We start from the raw sequence: 26,162 nt of genomic DNA on the forward strand, positions 1-26,162 counted from the left end.
TTACCTTCTTACAAGAAAAATCCATGTGCAAAATGATTCAGTATCCTGTAGCTTTTATTTCAAATACAGTATCTTTGAAAAGTTTCTTGATTTGATGGCTAATGAAAATTCCTTCTTTCACTTTTTCATCTATTAAATTGGGAAACATTTCCCTTAGGTAGCAAAATCCACCTCTTTCTTTAATCCTTGCCTTAACAGAATTCTCCATTAATCCAAGTTTTATATACAAAGGTGGAAAAAGAACCTTTTTTGGCTCAACCAGTGAACATATTTTATGTTACTTCTCCCTAGTAAAAATTTCACCTTCTTTTCCCACTGCTGCACAATATAATGTTTTTTTGTTACATGACCGTTCTACAAACATAGAAGATAACAGTATTTTGTGAAACCTTCCTGTAGACCAGTGAATAATCCAATTATCCTAAGATTGCCACAGACATTCCAAGCAGTCATGATACTTTATTGCACTGCGGATCTTGGACATACTTTCATATGTTTCTTTCGAGACAACAGCAAGAAGTAAAAGAACTTATAGGAATGTATTTCCATAGTGGAGCTAAACTGCTTTTAAATTTAATTTTGAGGGTCATAAATAAATATATGTAATTTATTAGGATTGTATTCAGTGCCCAATTTGTTCAGTAGACCACTAATATCTCTACAGAAACGTGTGCTGTCTTCCACAACAAAATATTTTGGAAACTTTGGACTAGAACCAGGGCATTCTGATTGTTCTTCAGATAAGTTTAAATCACAAATAAGTCATTCAACCCTGCTTGCTTAAGTTGGCAAATTACCATTTTCTGGTTAGTAGTCCAAATGTGATGAAATGAACAGTCCAGCAAAGTCTGCAACACAAGAATCCCAACTGTGTTCAACACTGCTTCCTTTATCCTATGGTTTTGGGGATTTTATGAAGAGGCAAACAGTATGTGATAGATACACAGATAAACTATACATGTACTCACCACAGCTGTCTTTCTGTTACAGAAAGAGAGAGAGAGGTGGGAGGTGCAACGTTGAATATATTAATCCTCTCCAACATTACTGAGTCTCTGTCTCTGAGCTCTTGAAAACATTATTATTTGCAGGTAATACAATTGATTATTGTCATTTTATTTCCCAAAATTGTAATCAGATATGCATATTATGGGTAAATGCAAAACTGTAAATGTAGAAATTGTGACATAATGCGAAATTCTAAAAATTTTTTTTGAAATTTTGAAATCTAAAAATTGACTGCAAACAGCTGATATATCAGTGGAGGTAAAAATCACGTGGCCAGTGATATATTACAGGCTTGCCTTTTGAAGATAACACAAAAAATTCACCTGTCATTCTCTCAATAGTTCCATTGAGAGAATGGCAGGTGAATTTTTCTAAAAAATAAAATGGAATGATTTTATAAAAAAATTTTAGTGAATATTTTAATGAAATTAATTTTATATTTTCAATATTAGCATTTTCTGAAAAAATGGATGAAAAGTGTTTTCACACTTGATCTTGTTAGTAATGTTTTTGAATTTTTTTTTTTTTCTCTTTTAATTTCATTGAAAAACTGCTACTATCATTATGAATGAATATAACAAAAAGTATAAAAATTTGTAAAAAAAATAAAAAATAAAGTCATTTGATTATGAAACTGCTATTTTTAAAAAAAATAGCTACTATTAGTATCAAAGATTGCAGGAGTATTTCAAACTCAGTTAAAGTGTACAAATTTTGATTTTATGTAGCATTGTTGACCAGTAAAAAAAAATTACTGAGAATTATTGACTCAAGTAAATTTAAACTCAAATAATGCTATGAGAGCTAAAAAACATTATTGTTTTTTAGCAACAATGATCAAACTGGATTTATTACTTACTGCATTACTCTCATACTGTGGAGGCACTCCATTAGTGCAACTTGTGGTGAAATGTCCCCACAATATTACTATTATTAGTGGAAAATGATGCAAGAAAGAAAGCTTATACAGCATTAGTAAAAAAAAAAAAAAAAAATCTACCCATCTCATTTGCACATCACCTTAATAATTTGTCTAAATCCGTCCTTAAATTTATTTAAACCACCCACTCTCACAACGCCAGATGGAAGTTTGTTCCAACAATGAGTTACTCTCTGGCTAAAAGCAAATTTTTGCTCATCTGTCCTACAGCCATCCTTTTTCAATTTAAATTTATGTTCCCTTATGTGTGTTATTTGAGAAGAGTAAGGATGCCATCAGCATTTAATTTACGTAATTCAAATAAAGTCTTAAACACTTCAACGCTATAAACACTCAAACGCATATGTGATTGAGGTACTAAGTAGCAAGCATAGAGAACATGGCTATGCCTTGTATTACTTGTACAATAATGAGAGCTAGTCAGCCCTCCTCACCGAGGGGCTGACTAGCCCTGAAACAGCCAGCTAAGCTTATTCTCAGTAGTGGTAATAATTTAGAATGACTGAACTGCTGAGTAACAATAGTCTTCTCTATTGGAGAAGTGTTTCTTATTCAAAGTATAAAAGAAGGGAAACTCATTGTAAAGGATTTCACAATATGAGATACAGGAATACCTCGCATTGCGTGATTAATTCATGCCGAAAAAATACCGTGCTATGCAAAACCGTGCTGATCGAGGTATTATTAGTATGTATTTTAATGTAATGCGTTCCAACAATTTGATTATATGGGTCGAGTTGCAAAAATATATAGGTGTTTGTTTACCATAAATTGATTCACACAATGTTTTTGCAAAAAAAGAAATTAAAATGATAAAAATTAAAAACACTAGTAAGTACAGCAGAAATGAATTTTATTGCGGTATGTACATACCAAAAGAATATAAGCGAAGAATATACTGCATTTTTATTTTGAAAAATAACTGATCAGCTTAGTTTGCACAGTTTTTTCTTCTTTTTATCTGCATACATCACTTTATAACATCGAATGTCATTTTGCAACACCTGCCTTACTTTCATACCTCATTCGATGTTTGGATCTAGAACTCTCAGCGCCATTACATTTCATTCTTTCCACTCATATTTGCGTATAAAGGTGTAACATTTTTAAAAAATAATCTTTAATAAAAATACACAGCGAAAAATATTTGTACAGCTTACGCACAATGAACGACCTAACCGCTCGGAATCTAGAGTGTTTACTAATGTATGAATGCTAGCAGAGTCAGTATATAATGGGAGTTGGAACAACAATCAGCATAGCCTTGAATCCATAATGCATTGGCCTATGTGCTAGCATTATAATACATACATACATATCAAATGTATTGGTGCATAACGCAGTTATTTTTATTTTTTTATTTTTTTCAATTTGTAAACTGTGCTATAGCGAAACCCGCGCTGTTCAAAACCGCGCTGTGCGAGGTATTCCTGTATAATGTAATAGTACGTACATGCCTGTAATAATACAACTTTTGTTGTTCAGCTGCTGTAGATAGGATGCTTAAGGGCTAACTTTTATGTAATTATTGTATTAATTAATGCACAGAATAGCAATGACATTACTATATGACATTTCTGTACATACATTCATTGCTAGAGTTACAGAACTTTCCTCTGCTGAGTTCTACTATGTGATGTACAAAGAATAAATTTATCAAGTATTCATATTTTTATGCCATGGATTAATTTTTAAAATGAACTGCTCTTTTACCATGTGGATAATGCAAAATTAGTTTATTAATTAAGAGCTTTGGCTTAATTCCTAAACTTATTACAAAGGTGGCAATTCAGGATCATTACCAGATCACTGACTTCTGTGCAGAAAAAATAATGGATTCCATGGTTAAAGAAGTAATGTAGAATCATCTCAACAGGAAGGCAATTATGATGCAATCATGGCACAAATTTATTAAGGGGGGGATCTATTTAATCAATTTGATTAGCTCTATCGAAGTAGAACAAAGGAAGTGGATGCAAAAAATAATATTGACATCATATATGCAGATTTCATTAAAGGTTTTGATACTTTTCCACATAGAAAGGAAAGGACACTGCTGTAAAAATTGGAGAGGAAAAGGATTCAAATATTTCCAAGTGATCAGTGGAGTTGGGAGAACGATAGATGTAACAGATAAATTTGACAGGTTATTTTTTTTAGATATCTATGATGCACCTCCATAAAGGAAGAGAGATTTTAAGCTAGAGAAGATTGAAAAGAGGAGATTTCAAAGTACTGTCTCAAAGGGAATATCAAAGTGGACATAGGCACAATTATTATTTGCTGTATGATTTTTTATTATTCACCTTTATTATTTCGCCTAATTATTCTCTGTATTATTCTTTATTATTCACCTAATTTATTATTTTGCCTAATTATTTGCTGTATGATTCTTTTCACTTCAAAGGTGTACCACCTTTGAAGTGAAAAGAATCATACAGCGAATAATTAGGACAGCTGAAATGAGCAGCGGTTGAATCAACCGATGATTGGGATTCTGTCAAAAAAAGTATGCACAGTTTGGCAAACTGTAAGTGGAAATGGACATCATTGAGATTGGAACTGAGACCACTTATATTTGTGAAATAAACAAGGAAGTGTTTGGGAGGTTTAGATCTTTTCACAGATAAGCTTGTTCTATTAGTTTGACAATTCATGATGTATTTCAGTAGGAAGAAAAGATGGGAGGACATGTATGAAGAATGAAATTTTGGGGGAGGGGGGTTGCCAGAGCTTTGCTCTGGAGACTAAAGATGGGTTCTACCACTTCAAGCTTCCAATAAGCAAAGTGGTGGTATTGCATTGGTTGATGAGAGCCATCTACCACTGAGAGGCGGCATTCCTCCATGTGGTGTGGGTGCCACACCTCGACCCCTGCTTACATTGGTTTGCACCTGGGTGGTCGCCTCCAGTATACTAGGTGCTATATTTCAGCACTTGCACATGGGAGTTATACTCAGGGTTACTAACAGTCCTATCATTGTAAAGGTGCAAGCAGAGGATTTGGCCATCATAGACCAACTGGACTTTGCCAAAAATTGGTATTATATACAATCCTCAAGTACCAAAATTTAGTTTAGTTTTAGCAAATAGAATTTATATATTTTATCCTCACCAGGTGTACTGTTAGTAGGTATTTATACTTGTTTCTATATCTTCACTTATTTTTATAGCTATGGATGTTCCTGTTAGGAATGTCCTTATTCACTGGTTATTGTAGTGTTGCGGCTTCTGATAATTCCTCAACCTAGCCCTTTACTCTGAGGAGAGGTTATAAAAATACTAAGTTTTTCCTTCACCCACTATTGTGCCCTTGTAGCTTTTCCCCAAAGAAATGAGGCTTCACTGGCTGAATTTCTCATCCTACTTCTTTCCAGGTAATCTCAGTTTTTCTTTTTTTTATATATATATGATGCATCTCCATAATTCCATCACTTCACTAGTGATGGAATTATGGAGATGAATTTCATTTTGTCCTTTCTTTAAATTTTCAATTTCAGTTTGTAAAATTTTAAGCTGATAAAAGAAATATACAAATATAACATAATCTCAACAGGTATTGTCAGAATTTTTTCACTTCTGAAATTTCTTCCAATCTTTTATAATTTAGAACTTTATCCATCCATAAATGCACTTATATTTCCTTAAAATTTGCATTGGTCCTGTCATACTCAGAGCTAACAATAGAGACACCGCCTCAGTCAACATTTTTGAGTGCCATTGTCCATTTGGTCCATTTGGTCAGTGTCAGCAAGGATGTATCTTACATCTGACTTCATAAAGATGCCCTTTTTTGTATAAATTATACTTAATCTTGTAGAACTGTAGAAATTTTGCCAGTGTAAATTTAAGGAAAGGTTGAACAGATTCCTGAATGAAATTTGTCCTTTTTTTGTTGCTGGCTTTCTTGCATTAATTTGCAACAGTGATGTAAAGGAAGAACAGGTTCATTTGCAGATGTTGAAATAATTTGAATAAATTACTGGAATTGCATCAGTTTGCTTCATGTTTCATTATAATAAAATAAAATGAATCTTATTTTTATGTTCCCCAGAAAGAAAACGTTTTAAATGGATTTTTCTTAACATTAACTACATGATTGTTTCACAATCTCATAGTTGTTTTAAGAAAATATAAATTAGTGTACTGATTTAGATTAATATATTAAAGTATTTCTTGGCAGACACTTAATTTGGAATCTCCTCTCTTATAAAATTTCTCTGTTGCATTTTTCAAATTAAATTTTTATAACTTAGCAATTGGGAATTTTTTTAGTAACCAAAAATAGTAACTAACTGACAGTCTCATTTATCAGTTTCCTAAACCACTACTTGCTGAGTTGCTCTAATTATTTTCTCTGTGGCCTTTTGCATCAAAGTTGGCACTTATGCATATGTCTGCTCCTGTATTTCTTGACAGACACTTAATTTGGAATCTCCTCTGGCATGAAATTTCTCTGCTTCATTCTGCCAAATTCGTTTGTTTGTTACCAAATTCATTTGTTTGCTGCAAGATTTAATTTGTTTCCCCTAAGTCCACTAATCACTCAGAACTCTTTGACTTCCTTTCTTTGAAACTCGGCAATCTACAGCTGACTTTCCTAACAGTAAGGTAATTTTTTTTGGTAATTTTAACGTTGTTCACAATTCATTTAGTTCCAGTTTTCCAGTTATACAGATGCAGCTGTCTGTGTAACTAGAATAGTAGACAATCTTAAACACACACTTAACACCCTTGATCTTTTTCTCATCAACAACCCTTCAAAGTACACAGGTGTTCTAGGCACCTCAGATCACTACTTGGTGATGGTTATTCTCCATTAGGCCTTGGCCATTCTCACATTCATATTGTTTGGCATTATAAGAATGTGAAATTGGACAATCTCCCTGATTTATATTCTTCTTTTTTTAGTTGGATTACTGTTTTTAATCTACTGATCCATTGTTTGTTCAAGTCATATTAAAATTATTCATTGTACAGATGAAATTGTTTATTCATATTCCACCCTAAAAATTTGTCTCTAATTTAAACTTTGGTTTTCCAATAAATTTGTTAAGGCTGTTCAAGGTCAGAATGTAGCATATCAATATTGATTTCTATCCAAATCTCCAGCTTCATTTTCTGCCTACACTAAAGCTTACAACACCTGTAAAGCAGTTATTAATTATTCCAAACTTGATTTTGAATAGGCTAAGTGAATAGCTTTTTTCTAGTCTCTTCAATCTCTGTCTCATAGATGTTTAGTTTCTGCTGCATGCAATAGATACGTCTTTGGCCTTGTTCTTCTGAATTGTCATTAGTAATTTCCTAAATCTCCTCCAAGCCAGTGGATGGTTGCTTGTAGCAACAATCCACTGACCAACCATTACCATCCTCAGTAATTTCCTCAATCTCATCTAAGCCAGTGGACAGTAGTTGGTTGCTGCAAGCAACCAACTACTGTCCACTGGTTGCTGCAAGCAACTGTCCAACTACAAAATCATAGAACAAACTTTTCTTCAATTATCCCTTATACTTCTGTAAACAACCTTCCTTCATATATATTTCCTGAAAATTGCAATCTACAGAAATTCAAGTCCGATGTCAACCAGTATCTTTTATCTTGTTAGCCTTCAAACCATGCACAGTACTTAGTACTATAGTTACTTTTCAAATTTAGAGTTTTCATTTTAAAAAAAAACCATCCCATCCATTCACTTCAAACGTTTGTCTAGTTCTGCTTTGAATTTATTTAACCTGTCAACTTATACAATGGCAGGTGGAAGTTTGTACCAGCCATCAAGCTGACTATAGACGAAGGAAATTTGCCTTGAGCCAGCCTGGTTAAAGGCAAATTTCCACACACCTATTCTACAACTGCCTTTCCTCAATTTGAATTTAGGTTCTCTCAGGTGATTAATCTGTGCAAGAGGAAGAATCCCATCAGCATTTATATTGATCAAACCATTCAAGGCCTTATACACCTCAATCAGATCACCTCACAGGTGCCTAGTCTCCAGACACTGCAATTTGCAGAACTTAAGCCTTTCTTCATAAAAGCAAACATTTGTTCCATATACCAATCTTGTTGTCTTTCACTGTACTCGTTCCAGCAGCTCTACATCCTTCTTAAAATGAGGCCTCCAGACCTGTATACAATACTCAAGGTGTAGCCTCACCATTGCTTTATACAAGGGGATAATCACCTCCTTATCCCTGCTAGAAACATTCCTGTATATTATTCACAAGATACAATGAGCTACTCTTGTAGACTGTCTGCACTGCTTAGAAAACCCCATCTGACTGCACAATTACCCCTAGGTCTTTTTCATTCTCTACTACCTAGAGTGTAGTCCACAGAGTTGATATGTTACTCTGGTTACTACCCATATGCAGTACTTTACATTTGTCAGTGTTAAACTACACTTCTCAGCCCATCTGCTCAACTTTTCTAGATATTTTTGCAGTAGCATGCTGTTATTAGTGTCATTAACAACCCTGCCAACCTTTGTATCATCTGCAAACTTTGACATTAAGCCTGATAATCTTTCGTCGATATCATTGATAAATACACAAAACAACAATGGGCCCAGCACCGAACATTAGTTCATCTGACATCCATTTAGGCCTAAACCTTGAACAGTATTTCTTAGTTGGTATGAAAAGCCTAGTAGCTTCCAAAATTAATTGTGTGAATGCTTTCCATTTAGAATTTATTGGTAGGTAACATCATCAGTTGGTCCCACTGTATAAAATTTAAAAAATGTGTCAGACCAACTTTGTCACCTTTACAAAAGCAAAAAACCCTGATGCTAGTTACATCTTGAGTAAATTCCACATTAACACACTGTGATCACTGCCACCTAGTGGTTCATTTATCTGCAGATTCTTAAAGCATGAAGAATCTCTACTGATAATAAGATCAAGATTCTCTGGCTGCCTCTCAATCATTCTACTGTAGAAAACAATCATCCAATGTTATGGGCTTGTATGAGAGCTTGAAGGACAGGGTGGATGCCCTCCAAGGATCTAAATTGAGGGGCCCCATCAAGCTCTCAGCTGCCCACATCAACGCCAGAGCTTGCACTTGGTCATCACGCAACACAGCGGCAACCCCCAAGGTAGAATGCGCTGGTCCCACAGGAACTAGTAGTTGTTGGTGACTATTGTCAGGGAAACAGGGAACATGGTATGTAAAAAGGATAGGTGGAACAGGACCAGGGTATGTCTGCCAGGGGCAAAGGTTGATGACGTTGTAGAGCAGATATCATCTTTTAAGGGCACACAAAAGGTGATATAGTTGTACACGTTGACACTAATGATATTAAGAGTAGGAGACCGGCGGAATTACTTAACAAGTACAAGTCACTGCTGAAAAAAAAGCCGTGAATTAGGGTTGAATTTGAAAGTGTCTGCAATTCTGCCCAGACACGATTGGAAGAAGTATATGATGAGAACCTTGTCAATCGATTCGGCCCTGGAGAGATTGTGCAATGCTCAAGGGGTAGGATTTTTTTCAGCCTGGTCTGTACTTGGTAACAGGAGAGATTGCTTCTACAGGGATGGGATATACACTTAAATAGAAAGGGTGCAAGAATGTTTGCTGATGCCATCGAGGCAGTGATAGGTGGGTCGGAAAACTGCTAGATTGGGGGGATACAAGGACTAATAGATTAACAGTAGCCACTGGCAGAGGTGAAAGTGATTCTTGCACTACTTCTATTGGAATGAGCAGCAGCCTGGAAAACAAGATGCAGGGTATTTCAGAGACTGCTGGGAGTCATTGCGGTACAAGTAAACACATGCGTTGTGTTAGGGTAGCTAAGAATAGGAACAGGTGCATGTATACTTGTGTGTACACAAGTATACATGCACTGCTAGGAGTTTGGTAAATAAATTTGATGAATTTGAGGTATTGCTCAAAACATCAAAGGCAGATATTGTTGGGATATCAGAGATGTGTGTCACATAGATATAAGGAATGCAGAACTGGAATTTGGGGAGTACAACGTCTACAAAAAGGATGGACAGGATAGGAAGGGAGGAGGGGTTATGTTATTAGTTAAGAAACGCATAAAATCCAAGGAAGTGAAGCCAGAAGACATCGCTGGACAGTGCAGTGTCGAGTCAGTTTGGTGTGACATAAGCATTGGGAGATCAAAATTGAGAGTAGGAGTGTGCTATAGGCCTAATGACTCTTCTTCTTCTTCTTCTTCTTTATCTTCGCCTTCTTCCCACGTTTATATGGGGTTGGCATTTCCGTCAATTCCTTTCCTCCATCCCTCCCTATCCTGGCTCTTTCTCTCCTCCATCCTCTCTCTTTTAAATCCTCTGCCACCTTGTCCTTCCATCTCAGCTTAGGTCTTCCCCTCTTCCTCTTCCCTGTCACCTCCAACCTTTCACTCCTCTTCCCCACATACCCCTCACTTCTTCATTCCACATGTCCAAGCCACCTCAACCTAGATTCTTGCATTTTTTTTACTCAGAGGCCCCACCTTAACCATACCTCTGATGTAGTCGTATCTTATCCTGTCCTTCCTCGTATAGGCCTAATGACTCTGATGAGTATAATAAGAAACTGTACAGGGAAGTAGAGGTTTTGGGCCAGTAAATTAGAGAGTCTTATAATGGGGGATTTTAATTTCCCAGATATTGACTAGAATTTGTGGGTTGGCCACTCACACACTAGCAAGGCTTTTGCAGATTTGTTGGATGATTGTTTTCTACATCAGCATGTTCGGGATAATACTCTTGATCTGATTATCAGTAGTGATACTTCATGCATCAGGAATCTGTAGATAAAGGAAGCACTAGGTGGCAGTGATCACAGTGTGCTGAAGTGGGATTTCCTCAAAGAAGTAACTACCATCAGGGGTAAAGGGAAGGGCTTTTGCTTTCGTAAAGGCAACTACAATGGTCTGAGACAGTATTTAAATTCTCTACAGTGGGACCAACTGATGATGTTACCAACAGCAAATTCAAAATGGGAAGCATTCAAAGAACTTATCTTGGAAGCTACTTATCTTTACATACCAACTAAGAAATATTGTTCAAGGTTTAGGCCTAAATGGATGTCAGATGAACTAATGAGACATATGGCAGAGATTAATATAGATTATAAATCTATATAAATTAATGGGTGACATGGAAGCCTATGATAGATATAACCTGGTCTGTAACCAAGTCACAAAGGAGATTAGGCAAGCAAAGGCAGAATATGAGAAATCATTGGCAAAGGATGCAAAAAAAAACGGAAAAGAGTTCTTTACCTATGTAAACTCTAGAAGGAAAGGGATGAATCAGATTGGTCCACTGGATATTGATGGTTCAACGGTTGAGGATCCTGCTCAGGTGGCTAACAAACTAAACGAGTATTTTGCATCTACATTCACACATGAGGAGTTATTCAAGAAGGAGAATGCCAGAGGTGAAGTAAAGTCTGGCAGTGAGCTAGATGATTTTGTAATAACTGAGAGGAAAGTGGAGGAGAAATTGTCGAGGATAAACATAAAAAAGGCACCCCAAGTGGATGGGATCTATCCAGTTATATTAAAGGAGGCAGCAAAGGAAGTAAGCAAACCCTTAGCCATAATTATGAGAGCTTCCTTGGACTCAGGGTAGGTACCCATGGACTGGAGATGTGCAAATGTGACCCCAATTCACAAAGGTGGACCAAAGGCTGACACAAGTAATTATAGACCTGTGAGTTTAACTTTTGTTTCAGGAAAATTAATGGAGGCACTGGTTAAAGAATCACTGCAGGATCATCTAGACAAGACTTCAGTTATAGCTCGAACACAGCATGGTTTTGTTAAGGGAAAGTCTTGCCTGACCACTTTGATTGGATACTATGATGCAGTCACAAAAGAACTGGATGCAGGGAATAACTTTGATATTATATATTTGGATCTTAGAAAGGCTTTTGATACTGTTGCACATGGAAGACTGCTGCACAAATTGGAGAAGTGTGGCATTGGAGGCAAAATGCTGCTATGGATAAAGGGATGGTTGAGGGGGAGAAGACAGAGAGTGGTAATCAATGGACACTGCTCATCGTGGACTAATGTTATTAGTGGAGTCCCTCAGGGTTCAGTGTTGGGTCCATTGTTGTTTTCTGTATTTATAAATGATATTGATGATGGTATATCAAGCTTAATGTCCAAGTTTGGAGATACAAAGGTTGGCAGGGTTGTTAAGAACACTATCGATGCTATGCTGCTGCAAAAGCAGATGGGCTGAGAGGTGGCAAATGAAGTTTAACATTGACATATGTAAAGTTAAACTTTATATATGTCATGTAATTACTATTACATATGGGAAACAGTAACCGCAGAGCAACGTATCAACTCTGTAGTACTACAATGACAGTGGCAGAGAATGAAAAGGACCTGGGGGTAATTGTGCAGGCAGATATGAAGTTTTCGGAGCAGTGCAGACGGGCTGCAAGAGTAGCTCATGGTGTCTTGTCAATGTTATACAGGAATTTTTCTAGCGGGGATAATGAGCTGATTATTCCCTTGTATAAGGCAATGGTCAGGCCACACCTTGAGTACTGTATACAGGTCTGGAAGCCTCATTTCAAGAAGGATGTAGAGCTGCTGGAACGAGTGCAGAGACGGGCAACAAGATTAGTGAATAGAACAAAGGGTTGCTCTTACGAAGAAAGGCTTAAGTTTTGCAAATTACAGTGTCTGGAGACTAGGCACCAGCGAGGTGATCTGATAGAGGTGTATAAAGCCTTGAATAGTTTGAGCATGCTCAGTGCCGATGGGATTCCTCCTCTTGCTCAGAATAATCACCTGAGAGGGCATAAATTCAAATTGAGGAAAGACAGATGTAGGATAGATGTGCAGAAATTTGTATTTAGCAGCGGGTAGTTTGTTGGTGGAACAGACTTCCTTTCCTTGTTGTGGAAGTTGATACCTAAATAAATTTAAGGCTCAGCTGGACAGGTATTTCGAACGAACGGAGGGGTGAAATGGGAGTGGTTTTTTTTTTTTTTTTTCTCTGCTGATGCTGCATAAGTTTGCTTTCTTGCATCATATGCCTCTATTTTTTTTTTTTTTGGTGGTAGTTGGCGCATCGGCTTCTGTGGCCATAATGCACCTCTCAAGGTTTTTGCAGTACTTTGATCCAAGCCCGAGGCAGGATTCGAACCCACGACGTTTGGTTGCCAGGCAGGCACTTTACCCGCCCGGTCGGCATGCCTCTGCTAATGCCAATGCTAAATAAATCCACAAAAGCCTTACTAGTGCACGAGTGACTAACCCTCAAGTTCCAGTCAATATCTGGAGAGTCTGTCCTGAAATCATTAGTCTGTCATCAGTTCATTAAAATATGTTTCAGCCAACAATCCACATGCAATTCCCATTATGCACTACAAGCTGCAAATTCTGTTTGTTCTCTGTCATTGAAACAGACATATTTTCTGGATTGTTTAAAACAACTTAGAGTTATTATTTCAGTTTCAATGTCCTGCCTGTATTGATGTTTGACTTTATGCCTATTTCTTTGTGCTCTCTCTCTCTCATTAAAAATTGCAGAAAAGATACTTTTAGCTGCAGTTTCTGTCACATTGTTTTAATATTAAGTACTATTCTATTCAAGTCTAATGTCAAGAAACATCTTCTTTCATCTTCTCAACCTCCAACTCAAGCACAGTACTAAGGTTCTAATACCTCTTGTATTTGGGGTTTTCATAAAAAAAAAAAAAAAAAACACTTATACAGTAAACCCCCACTATTCGCAGTATCTGTATTCACGATCGCCGATTTAATATAAAATGAAACCTAAAAAATGTGAATTTTAAAGCGCCGTGAATATTTTCCGCCATAAAAAAACATGGGCGTGGCTAGAATTAACTTTTCCGGTCAAAACAGCGCTCAGTTGGTGGGGGGGAGAGGGGAGAGGGGTGACAAAATCGCGAGCGTGGATGTTTCTTGCTAATCCTTGTTTAGTATGTGTTATGCGCTTGTCATGGAAGGTTTCGTCGTTTGCTTTTAATTTATATGCTTATAAATTGAATAAATTTATCAATTTATAAATTGATATGCTTACAAAATTGATAAATCTACCATTTTACAGTGTAAAACAGACTTTGAGTGTGTTAATGGAAGAAAGTAACTTTATTGTGGACAAGTTCTTTTTTACCTGTACAAAAATATGGCTATGAATAACAAGGGAAATGTGAAAAGATCAAAGAAGGTGATGACATTAGTGAATAAAATTGAGTTATTAGACAAAATTTCTAATGGTGAAAGTGTCTCCTCAGTGGCAAAACATTATAAAATCAATGAGTCAACGGTATGATCAATCAAAAAATCGGAAGAAAAAAATCCGCCGTAGTGTCCGTGAAAATGCTCTAATTGCTTCAAAAATTTGCTCTGTAACTCGTGATGTTAAATTAGAAAAAATGGAAAAGGCTTTAAATCTGTGGATAGAAGACCGAACTCAAAATAAAATTCCGTTAAGTTCACTCATCATTCGTGAAAAGGCAAAACTCCTTTATCAACACTTTAGCGAAACTGGTGATAGCACTGGCGGGATAAGTTTTTTAGCTAGCAAAGGCGCTGGTTTGAAAGATTTGTTTGAAATTCCTAATAAATATTACATTTAATATTAAATTGTTTCTTATTTTCATTTCGATGCCATATGCTTGCATTTCACTATGTACATAGTCATAATATGAAGGTACAATAATACATACATAGACAAAATTTTAGACTAGTTTTTCTTATATATTTCATACTTTGGAACGGAACCCCTTTATTACTATGGGAACCATTACTCAGTATTCACGACATTTCTCAGGAATGTAACCCCTGCGAATAGTGGGGGTTTACTGTATTTATAATAGGGAAAGATTGAGAAACTATCTTTTATATTAAAGATAGGGAAACCAGCCTAAATAACTTCAAGGGGTATGTAAGGGTATTAAATTATAGAATAGTTAGTCTTATCTGTGTCTACAGTAATATCAGGAGTGTTTTTAATTAAGTGGCTTAATTTGAACTCCTGATTAGGGCTACTAATGCTAATATAATATGGCTAACAGAAACATGGTGCTGCCCAGAAATTGGAGATGAAGAGTTCCACTGTGGTAGGTATAATATATTAGGGAAGATAGGAGGGGTGGTGGCATCATGTTTCTTGTCAAAAGCAGCCTGAGCGTGAAAAGAGCGTTTGCTGAGTCTGAAGTTGTCTGCCAACATAGAATCTGTGTGGTGTGAGTTAGTAGAAAGCAAAGGAAGAAAGAGTGGGAGTAATCTAAAGACCAGAAGATTGTGAAGAATATGACGAGAGTCTTTACATGCCAATAGAATGGGCAAGCAAGTGGGAATGTCTTATTATGGGTGACTTTAATCTGCCCCAGATTAATTGGAATAAGTGAGAGGGAACCTCCTGATAAGGAAAAACTTTCTAAAATAAACTAGGTGATTGTTATTTGTACCAGCATGTTAGAGAAATTAGTAGGTGTGAGAATATTCTTGACCTCATCATTACTAATGATTCAGAAGACATCACAGGGCTTAAAATACAAATAAAAATTGGCAGATAGTGAAAACTTAGTGGTCATTTGGAAGATGAAGAAAGATGTTGCAGTAATTAAAGGTAAAGGGAGTGGTTTTAATTTCAGGATAAAGGGCTTTGACAGTTTAAAGCACTATATGGCCTCTATTAATTACATACATGAATTATGGAATACCTTTAAAACAAAAATCTCAGAAGCTATGAACATACCATTAAGAGAATTCCGAAATAGATGAATGCAGGTCTGGCCAGTTAAATAGAAAAGAAAACAGCAATTACAAATACTGAAGCCTACAACAGCTATAAGTTGATTTGTAATAGCATCACAGATAAGGTTAGAGAGGTCAAGGCTGCATATGAGAAAGCACTAACTAAGAGAGCAAAGAATTCAGACAAGAAATTTTTCATGTATGTGAATAGAAGGAAGAAAAAACGAAATCAGATCAGATCCTTGTGCACTTAGTCTGGGAAAGTCTTAGACAACCAAGTTGATGTCGCAAATGAATTGAACAGGTACTTTCCATATGTCTTTACTGAAGAAAGACCTTTTGTGCAAGAAGAGGCTGTACAAATGAGGCTGAGTCATATATTAAATTGGTGATTTTGAAATTACAGATGACTGTTTATTAGAAACACTTTTGAGCATAAAGGCAAGTAAGGCTCCTGTAGTTGTTCCAGTAATTTTAAGGGAGGTTACCAGAGAGTGTATTGAACCATTATCTGAAAATGATAGCCCCCTCCCACATGAATTTGGACCAGTCACCAATTCTGATAGTTGGCTTGTAAATAAAAGAGGTTATACAAAAGGGATGAGGGAATAACCAGTTTCATAAGTTTTTCAGATGTAGAGGAAGCAATATTTGTGATATGTTTATGCCAAGAGAGATTAGAAGTTTTAGCTGTTTCATTTTTGTTTCTTTAGGTGACGTTATTTGTTACCATACATATAACACAAATTGACTGAATTTTAAATATTTTCTACAAAATAAAGATATAATATAATTTTGATTCATTTAGAATAGGGGTGGCCAAATCCCAGTTCATGAGTCACATGCAGCTGTTGATTGTGGATTCCAAAAAAAAAATATGGACTGTAAAAATTCATGCCTAAATATAATACTTTGAATTATCTTGTGGTGCTCTCAGGTTATTATGGCTTGGCTACCCCTATTTTAGACTAACAATTTATTTATTTATTATGTTTTTTTTATCCGATTTCTTTTTATATTTTGATTTTTCAGCTGATAGAAAAACATTCTAAGCAAAATCCAACTTATGCATTCCATGAAAATCATGGAAGAAATATTCAACTATTAAATGGCAATTTGACTGCAAGACGAATAGCAAGTTACAATCAGGGTATAGTACTTACTAGTAAGCCACTATGGAAACAGCAGCTTTTTCAGGTAAGTAATAAAAAAACCAAAAAAAAAATATATATATATATATTTATCACAGTTTTTTTTTTATAATTCCTTCCTCCTGAAAAATGAGTGTTACCCTTTCAGTTTTTGAATATGTAGTAAGAGATTATACTTTAAGATTTAGTTGAATGAATTTTTGTTTTTAAATAGTTCTGTGATTTAGTATTCTACTTAATTTATTTGTATTCCAGATTTACTCGTAAAAGAGTGGATTGTCATTGAAGACAATCATCTAAGATCAGAAAAGGTGGTCAAAATATGGCAATAAAAGATAAAAATAGCAATAAATAAATGAATAGAATTAATATAAGATCTAATTCAAAAAACTGTTTTTCAGTTTTTTTCTCCAAAATTTAGTTGTTGTTGTTTTGTTGTTTTTGGTTTTTAGGAGCAGTAGCAACTAAGGCCATATTGCTCCAGGATATGCGGTGGTCATTCCTTAACCTTTCCGCATCCTCCGTATTTGGTGGTGACAGGCTCGAACCCCGGTCTAATCAAGAAGCTTGTGCTACGCACTGCTGCTCCTTCCCACCTGGCTACAGAGGCGCCACAAAATTTAGTCTGTTGCTGTAACTATGTAGTATGCCTCACCTGTGATGCATACCTTTGTTTGAACAATAGATTAAAGCTGGGGTCAGCAGTTTTATCAGTTAATCAATTAATTTATGAATTACAGTTGTGCTCCCATATCCGCTGATTCAGTTATCCCCGGTTAACCATGGGAAAAACAAAAGAAAAAACTTAACATGTACTACTCGCGTGTCCAGTACGATGCTTTCCTTGGTTTTTAGCATTAGCATTAGTAGAGGCATTTGATGCAAGAAAGCAAGCTTATGCAGCATCAGCCAAAAAAAAAAAAAATAAATAAATAAAAAATAACCACTTCCACTTCACCCCTCTGTTCGTTCGAAATACCTGTCCAGCTAAGCCTTAAACTTATTCAGGCTATCAACCTCCATGACAAGGGATGGAAGTCTGTTCCACCAACCAACCACCCGCTGGCTAAAGGCAAATTTCCTCACGTCTATCCTACATCTGTCTTTCCTCAATTTGAATTTATGCCCTCTCAGGTGATTATTCTGAGCAAGAGGAAGAATCCCATCAGCATTGAGCATGCTCAAACCATTTAAGATTTTATACACCTCTATCAGATCACCTCGCTGGTGCCTAGACTCCAGACACTGTAATTCGCAAAACTTAAGCCTTTCTTCGTAAGAGCGCAGCTTTGTTCCATTCACTAATCTTTTTGCCCTTCTCTGTACTCGTTCCAGCATCTCTACATCCTTCTTGAAATGAGGCCTCCAGACCTGTATACAGTACTCTAGGTGTGGCCTCACCATTGCCTTATACAAGGGAATAATCACCTCCTTATCCCTGCTAGAAAAATTCCTACATATCATCGACAATACACCATGAGCTACTCTTGCAGCCCGTCTGCACTGCTCAGAAAACTTCATATCTGCCTGCACAACCACCCCCAGGTCCCTTTCATTCTCTACCACTGTCAGTGTAGTACCACAGAGTTGATACGTTGCTCTGGGGTTGCTGTTTACCATATGTAGTACTTTACATTTGTCAATGTTAAACTTCATTTGCCACCTCTCAGCCCATCTGCTCAACCTTTCCAGATCCCGTTGCAGTAGCATAGTGTCAGTAGTGTCCTTGACAACCCTGCCAACCTTCGTATCATCTGCAAACTTGGACATTAAGCTTGGTATACCATCATCAATATCATTTATAAATACAGAAAACAATAATGGACCCAATACTGAACCCTGAGGGACTCCACTAATAACATTAGTCCAAGATGAGCAGTGTCCATTGATTACCACTCTCTGTCTTCTCCCCCCTCAACCACCCCTTTATCCATAGTAGCAATTTGCCTCCAATGCCACACTGCTCCAATTTGTGCAGCAGTCTTCCATGTGCAACAGTATCAAAAGCCTTTCTAAGATCCAAGTATATAATATCAAAGTTATTCCCTGCATCCAGTTCTTTTGTGACTGCATCATAGTATCCAATGAAATTGGTCAGGCAAGACTTCCCCTTAACAAAACCACGCTGTGTCTGAGCTATAACTGAAGTCTTGTCTAGATGATCCTGCTGTGCTTCTTTAATCATTAATAAGTGCCTCCATTAATTTTCCGGAAACAGAAGTTAAACTAACAGGTCTATAATTATTTGTGTCGCCCTTTGATCCTCCTTTGTGAATTGGGGTCACATTTGCACATCTCCAGTCCATGGGTACTTCCCCTGAGTCCAAGGAAGCTCTCATAATTATGGCTAAGGGTTTGCTTACTTCCTTTGCTGCCTCCTTTAATATAACTGGATAGATCCCATCCACCCCAGGTGCCTTTCTTGTGTTTATCTTCAACAATTTCTCCTCCACTTTACTGTCAGTTATTAGCATTAGCATTAGCAGAGGCATATGATTATGATGCAAGAAAGCAAGCTTATTCAGCATCAGCCAAAAAAAAAAAAACACACACCACTCTCATTTCACTCCTCCATTCGTTCGAAATACCTGTCCAGTTGAGCTTTAAATTTGTTTAGGCTATCAACTTCAACAACAAGTGATGGAAGTCGGTTCCACCAACCAACCACCCGCTGGCCAAAGGCAAATTTCCGCACATCTATCCGACATCCGTCCTTCCTCAATTTGAATTTATGCCCTCTGAGGTGATTATTCTGAGCAAGATGAAGAATCCCATTGGCATTGAGCATGCTCAAACCATTCAAAGCCTTATACATCTCTATCAGATCACCTCGCCGGTGCCTAGTCTCCAGACTCTGTAATTTGAAAAAACTTAAGCCTTTCTTCGTAAGAGCAACCCTTTGTTCCATTCACTAATCTTGTTGCCCTTCTCTGTACCCGTTTCAGCAGCTCTACATCCTTCTTGAAATGAGGCCTCCAGACCTGTATACAGTACTCAAGATGTGGCCTAACCATTGCCTTATACAAGGGAATAATCACCTCCTTCTCCCTGCTAGAAAAATTCCTGTATATCATTGACAAGACACCATGAGCTACTCTTGCAGCTCGTCTGCACTGCTCAGAGAAATTCATATCTGCCTGCACAATTACCCCCAGGTCCTTTTCATTCTCCACCACTGTCAGTGTAGTACCGCAGAGTTGATATGTTGCTCTGGGGTTACTGTTTCCCATATGTAGTACTTTACATTTGTCAATGTTAAACTTCATTTGCCACCTCTCAGCCCATCTGTTCAACCTTTCCAGATCCTGTTGCAGCAGCATAGCGTCAGTAGTGTCCTTAACAGCCCTGCCAACATTTGTATCATCTGCAAACTTGGACATTAAACTTGATATCCCATCATCATTATCATTCATAAACACCGAAAACAACAACGGACCCAACACTGAACCCTGAGGAACTCCTCTAATAACATTAGTCCACGTTGAGCAGTGTCCATTGATTACCACTCTCTGTCTTCTGCCACTCAACCATCCCCTTATCCATAGCAGCAATTTGCCTCCAATGCCACACTGCTCCAATTTGTGCAGCAGTCTTCCATGTGCAACAGTATCAAAAGCCTTTCTAAGATCCAAATATATAATATCAAAGTTATTCCCTGCATCCAGTTCTTTTGTGACTACATCATAGTATCCAATCAAATTGGTCAGGCAAGACCTGCCCTTAACAAAACCATGCTGCATCTGAGCTATAACTGAATTCTTGTCTAGATGATCCTGCAGTGCTTCTTTAACCAGTGCCTCCATTAATTTACCTGGAACAGAAGTTAAACTAACAGGTCTATAATTACTTGTGTCAGCCTTTGATCCTCCTTTGTGAATTGGGGTTACATTTGCACATATCCAGTCTATGGGTACCTCCCCTGAGTCCAAAGAAGCTCTCATAATTATGGCTAGGGGTTTGCTTACTTCCTTTGCTGCCTCCTTTAATATAACTGGATAGATCCCATCCACCCCAGGTGCCTTTTTTATGTTTATCCTCAACAATCTCTCCTCCACTTTCCTCTCAGTTATTACAAAATCATCCAGCTCACTGCCAATGTTTACTTTACCTACATCATTCTCCTTCCTGAATAACTCCTCATGCGTGAATGTAGATGCAAAATACTCGTTTAGATTGTTAGCCACCTGAGCAGGATCCTCAACTGTTGAACCATCAATATCCAGTGGACCAATCTGATTCATCCCTTTCCTTCTTGAGTTTAAATATGTAAAGAACTCTTTTCTGTTTTTCTTTGCATCCTTTGTGAAGGATTTTTCGTAGTCTGCCTTTGCCTGCCTAATCTCCTTTGTGACTTGGTTACAGACCAACTTATATCTATCATAGGCTTCCATGTCACCCATTAATTTGTATGTATCCCATGCATTTTTCTTCTCTGCCACATGTCTCATTAGTTCATCTGACAACCGTTTAGGCCTGAACCTTGAACAATATTTCTTAGTTGGTATGTAAAGCCTGGTAGCCTCCAAGATTAGTTCCTTGAATGCTTCCCATTTTGAGTTTGCTGTTGGTAACATCATCAGTTGGTCCCACTGTATAGAATTTAAATACTGTCTCAGACCATCATAGTCGCCTTTACGAAAACAAAAACCCTTCCCTTTACCTCTGATGGTAGTTACCTCCTTGAGTAAATCCCACTTCAACACACTGTGATCACTGCCACCTAGTGGTTCATTTATCTGCAGATTCTTAATGCATGAAGAATCACTACTGATAATCAGATCAAGAGTATTGCTCCCTCTTGTTGCCTCACGAACATGCTGATGTAGAAAACAATCATCCAATAAATCCACAAAAGCCTTGCTAGTGTGTGAGTGACCAACCCACAAATTCCAGTCAATATCTGGGAAATTAAAATCCCCCAGTATAAGACTCTCTGATTTACTGGCCCACTCTATTTCCCTGTACAATATCTTATTATACTCATCAGAGTCATTAGGCCTATAGCACACTCCTACTCTCAATTTTGATTTCCCCATGCTTATGTCACACCATACTGACTCAACACTGCCCATTTCATCGATGTCGACTGGCTTCACTTCCTTGGACTTTATGTGTTTCTTAATTAATAGCATAACCCCTCCTCCCCTCCTGTCCTGTCTATCCTTTCTATACACATTGTATTCCCCAAATTCCAGTTCCGCATTACTTATATCTGTGTGACACCACGTCTCTGATATCCCAACAATATCTGCCTTTGATGTTTTGAGCAATACCTCAAATTCATCAAATTTATTTACCAAACTCCTAGCATTAGTGTACACGCAGGTATACATGCACCTGTTTCTATTCTTAGCTACCCTAACACAACCCATGTGTTTACTTGTACTGCAATGACTCCCAGCAGTCTCTGAAATATCCTGCATCTTGTTTTTCAGGCTTCTGCTTATTTCAATAGAAGCTTCTCTATTACAAGATTCTCTAGCTTACTGCCAGAGTTGAATACACCTCTGGCATTCCCCTCGCTGAATAACTCCTTATGTGTGAATGTCGATGTAAAATATTCATTTAGTTTGTTAGCTACCTGAGCAGGATCATCAACAGTTGACCCATCGATATCAAGTGGACCAATCTGATTCATCCCCTTCCTTCTAGAGTTTAAATAAGTAAAGAACTCTTTTCTGTTTTTCTTTGCATCCCTTGCCAAAGATTTCTCATAATCTGCCTTCGCCTGGCTAACCTCCTTTGTAACTTGGTTACAGATCAACTTGTATCTATCATAGGCTTCTGTGTCACGTGTTAATTTGTATGTATCCCATGCATTTTTCTTCTCTGCCATATGTCTCATTAGTTCATCTGACATCCACTTAGGCCTAAACCTTGAACAATATTTCTTAGTTGGTATGTAAAGCCTAGTAGCTTCCAAGATAAGTTCTTTGAATGCTTCCCATTTTGAATTTGCTGTTGGTAACATCATCAGTTGGTCCCACTGTATAGAATTTAAATACTGTCTCAGTCCATTGTATTCGCCTTTACGAAAGCAATAACCCTTCCGTTTACCCCTAATGGTAGTTACCCCTTTGAGTAAATCCCACTTCAGCACACTGTGATCACTGCCACCTAGTGGTTCATTTACCTGCAAATTCTTAATGCATGAAGAATCACTACTGATAATCAAATCAAGAGTATTACTCCCTCTAGTTGCCTTCCGAACATGCTGATGTAGAAAACAATCATCCAATAAATCCACAAAAGCCTTGCTAGTGTGTGAGTGACCAGCCCCCAAATTCCAGTCAATATCTGGGAAATTAAAATCGCCCATTATAAGACTCTCTGATTTACTGGCCCACTCTATTTCCCTGTACAATTTCTTATTATACTCATCAGAGTCATTAGGCCTATAGCACACTCCTACTCTCAATTTTGATCTCCCAATGCTTATGTCACTCCAAACTGACTTGACACTGCTCTGTCCAGCAATGTCGACTGGCTTCACTTCCTTGGATTTTATGTATTTCTTAACTAATAGCATAACCCCTCCTCCCTTCCTATCCAGTCTATCCTTTCTGTAGACGTTGTACTTCCCAAATTCCAGTTCTGCATTCCATATATCTGTGTGACACCACGTCTCTGAAATCCCCACAATATCTGCCTCTGATGTTTTGAGCAATACCTCAAATTCATCAAATTTATTTACTAAACTCCTAGCATTGGTGTACATGCAAGTATACATGCACCTGTTCTTTTTCTTAGCTACCCTAATACAACCCATGTGTTTACTTGTACCCCAATGATTCCCAGCAGTCTCTGAAATATCCTGCATCTTATTTTCCAGGTTGCGGCTCATTCCAATAGAAGCAGTGCAAGAATCACTTTCACCTCTGCCAGAGGCTACTGTTAATCTATTAGTCCTTGTATCCCCGCAATCTAGCAGTTTTCCGACCAACCTAACACTGCCTCGATAGCATCAGCAAACATTCTTGCACCCTTTCTATTTAAATGTATTCCATCCCTGTAGAAACAGTCTCTCCTGTTAACAAGTACAGACCAGGCTGAAAAAAATTCTACCCCTTGAGCCTTGCACAATCCTTCCAGGGCCGAATTGATCGACAGGGCTCTCATCATATACTCCCTTCTATCGTGTCTGGGCAGAATTGCAGACACTTTCAAATTCAACCCTAATTCAACGCTTTTTTTCAACAGTGACCTGTACTTGTTAAGTAATTCTGCCGGTCTCCTACTCTTAATATTATTAGTGCCAACGTGTACAACTATATCACCTTTTGTGCCCTTAAAAGATGATATCCGCTCTACAACGTCATCAACCTTTGCCCCTGGCAGACATACCCTGGTCCTTTTCCACCTATCCTTTTTACAAAGCAGGTTCCCCATTTCCCTGACAATAAAGTCACCAACAACTACTAGTTCCTGAGGGACCAGCGCATTCTGTCTTCGGGGCTGCCGCCGTGTTGCGTGATGACCAAGTGTGCAAGCTCTGGCATTGGTGTGGGCAGCTGAGAGCTTGATGGGCCCCTCACTTTTAATCCTTCGAGGGCATCCACTCTGTCCTTCAAGCTCTCATATAGGCCAATAACAACGTTGAGTTGTCGCCTGATTTCTAAGGAAATCAGGCGACAACTCAACGTTGCATCGCACTCCTTGCATTGCACACACACACACACAAAGACATCCCCCATGGCAGTATCATGTCCCGTACCCGACTGCTCTACAAACATCAAGCAAGTAGTGCATTTTAATAGGCTGTGATTCAGAGGGCAAATGCCTCCCTCAGTTCTCCCCTGAGCCACAGCACTCCTATTAGCTTGAGCCTTTTGCTTTGGTGCTCTGAGTTATGATTTCGATTTAATTTCAATAAAATTTCAATTTCAGTACAAAATTAAAACCCTAAACTTATATCCCAACACAATTATAACGCTATATTTATGTTTCAGTATTGAGTGTTATCTACGAAATCCCTTTATATAACTTCCGTATCAAGTTAAGTATTAATTATTTATTTTTTACTAATTATTTATGTTACGTAACCCAAGTCGTTATATGTATAGTTAAAAGTACAATTGAATTGACAACGAAGTTCAACAAGATTAATTATCTGATTAATTAATCAGATAATTAATGATAATAATATTATGTACTACACTATACTATACTATACTATATTATATTAAGCTTATGCTATCTATTATCGCGTAACAATGGCTGCAAATTACGAACGGTAAACACGTGGATTTGATACCCTTTCCGATACTAAGTAATACTTACAAAATCTCTATCTAAGTTACTTTAAACTAAGTATCGTAAATGGGAATATAAAGCTACTCCAGAAAATAAGTTAATATGCCAATTTAAGCTAATAAAACAGAAAATAAATCAGAAAAAACTTCTCTGTTCCAGGAGCGGCAAAAATGTACGTCTGCACAGGCTACGCTCGTTCTCGTTCTCCTGTCGTTCCCGTTCTCCTTTTTTTACGATGTCGATTTTAAATCTTATTGAATTTATTAATTAATGAGAATGTTTTTTTTTTTTTTTTTTTTATGAAAATGGACAAGGTGAAAGAAGTTACTTATTGATTTTAGACTTGAATTTCTGTAGATTATAATTTTTACAAAATAGGTGTGAATGGAGATTATTCAAAAATGGAGGTTAAAGGAATAAATGAGGAAGAAGAAAAGTTGCTTCTGTGAGTTTTAAGTTGGACAGTAAAAGAATGCTGACTGGTTGCAGCAAATGTTTGGACTGGTTTGGTTGAGACATCAAGAATTATAGAAACCGATTCAGAAGAATGATTCCCATGGAAGTATCTATAGAAAAGGCATGCAGCAGAAACAAAACATCTATGAGACAAATTGGAGAGACTTTGTAAGCATTGGGTAATAAATTAACTGCCCTCTTCTGAATGAAGTCCAGAAGCCTGTGAAAGGTTATGGGGGCACTGCCACAGATGTTGGAACAAAAGTCCATGGTAGGATGGATTTGAGATTTGTACTGGCTGAAAAGCTCTTTAGAAAAAAAATAACACCAAGAACAAAAGAGGGTGAAAAAAAACAGTTTTTTTTTCAGATGCAGAGGAAGCAGTATTTGTGATGTGCTTATGACAAGAGAGATTAGAAGTCAGGATAATCCCTAATAGAGATATGTGATCTTGTCTAGAAATCTAAGTGCCATCAAATATAAGCATAGGAGCAGAAGAATCCTTTTTGCAAAATATAAGACAGGATGGAGTTTTAGAAGGATTGAAATCAACTAAGTTATCTTTACCCCACTGGAGAACAGCATTTAAGGAATTGCTAGTGGATATTTGAGAAGTTGAAGCTGTTTGGGCAGGGT

At 37.3% G+C, this 26,162-nt stretch overlaps 1 protein-coding gene across 1 annotated transcript in view; it reads left to right on the forward strand.

Moving 5' to 3' along the window:
• The window catches only part of Neurl4 (neuralized E3 ubiquitin protein ligase 4), a 636,447-nt gene that overhangs the window by 453,124 nt on the left and 157,161 nt on the right, over positions 1-26,162 (forward strand). The window contains exon 18 of the mRNA XM_090369970.1: positions 16,699-16,863. Coding sequence (XP_090226096.1) covers positions 16,699-16,863 — 165 coding nt within the window. The remainder of the gene's footprint in view (positions 1-16,698; positions 16,864-26,162) is intronic.

This window comes from Mastigoproctus giganteus, chromosome 3, assembly GCF_048544385.1.
Source record: "Mastigoproctus giganteus isolate SK-2022 chromosome 3, ASM4854438v1, whole genome shotgun sequence".
NCBI classification, from domain to species: domain Eukaryota; kingdom Metazoa; phylum Arthropoda; class Arachnida; order Uropygi; family Thelyphonidae; genus Mastigoproctus; species Mastigoproctus giganteus.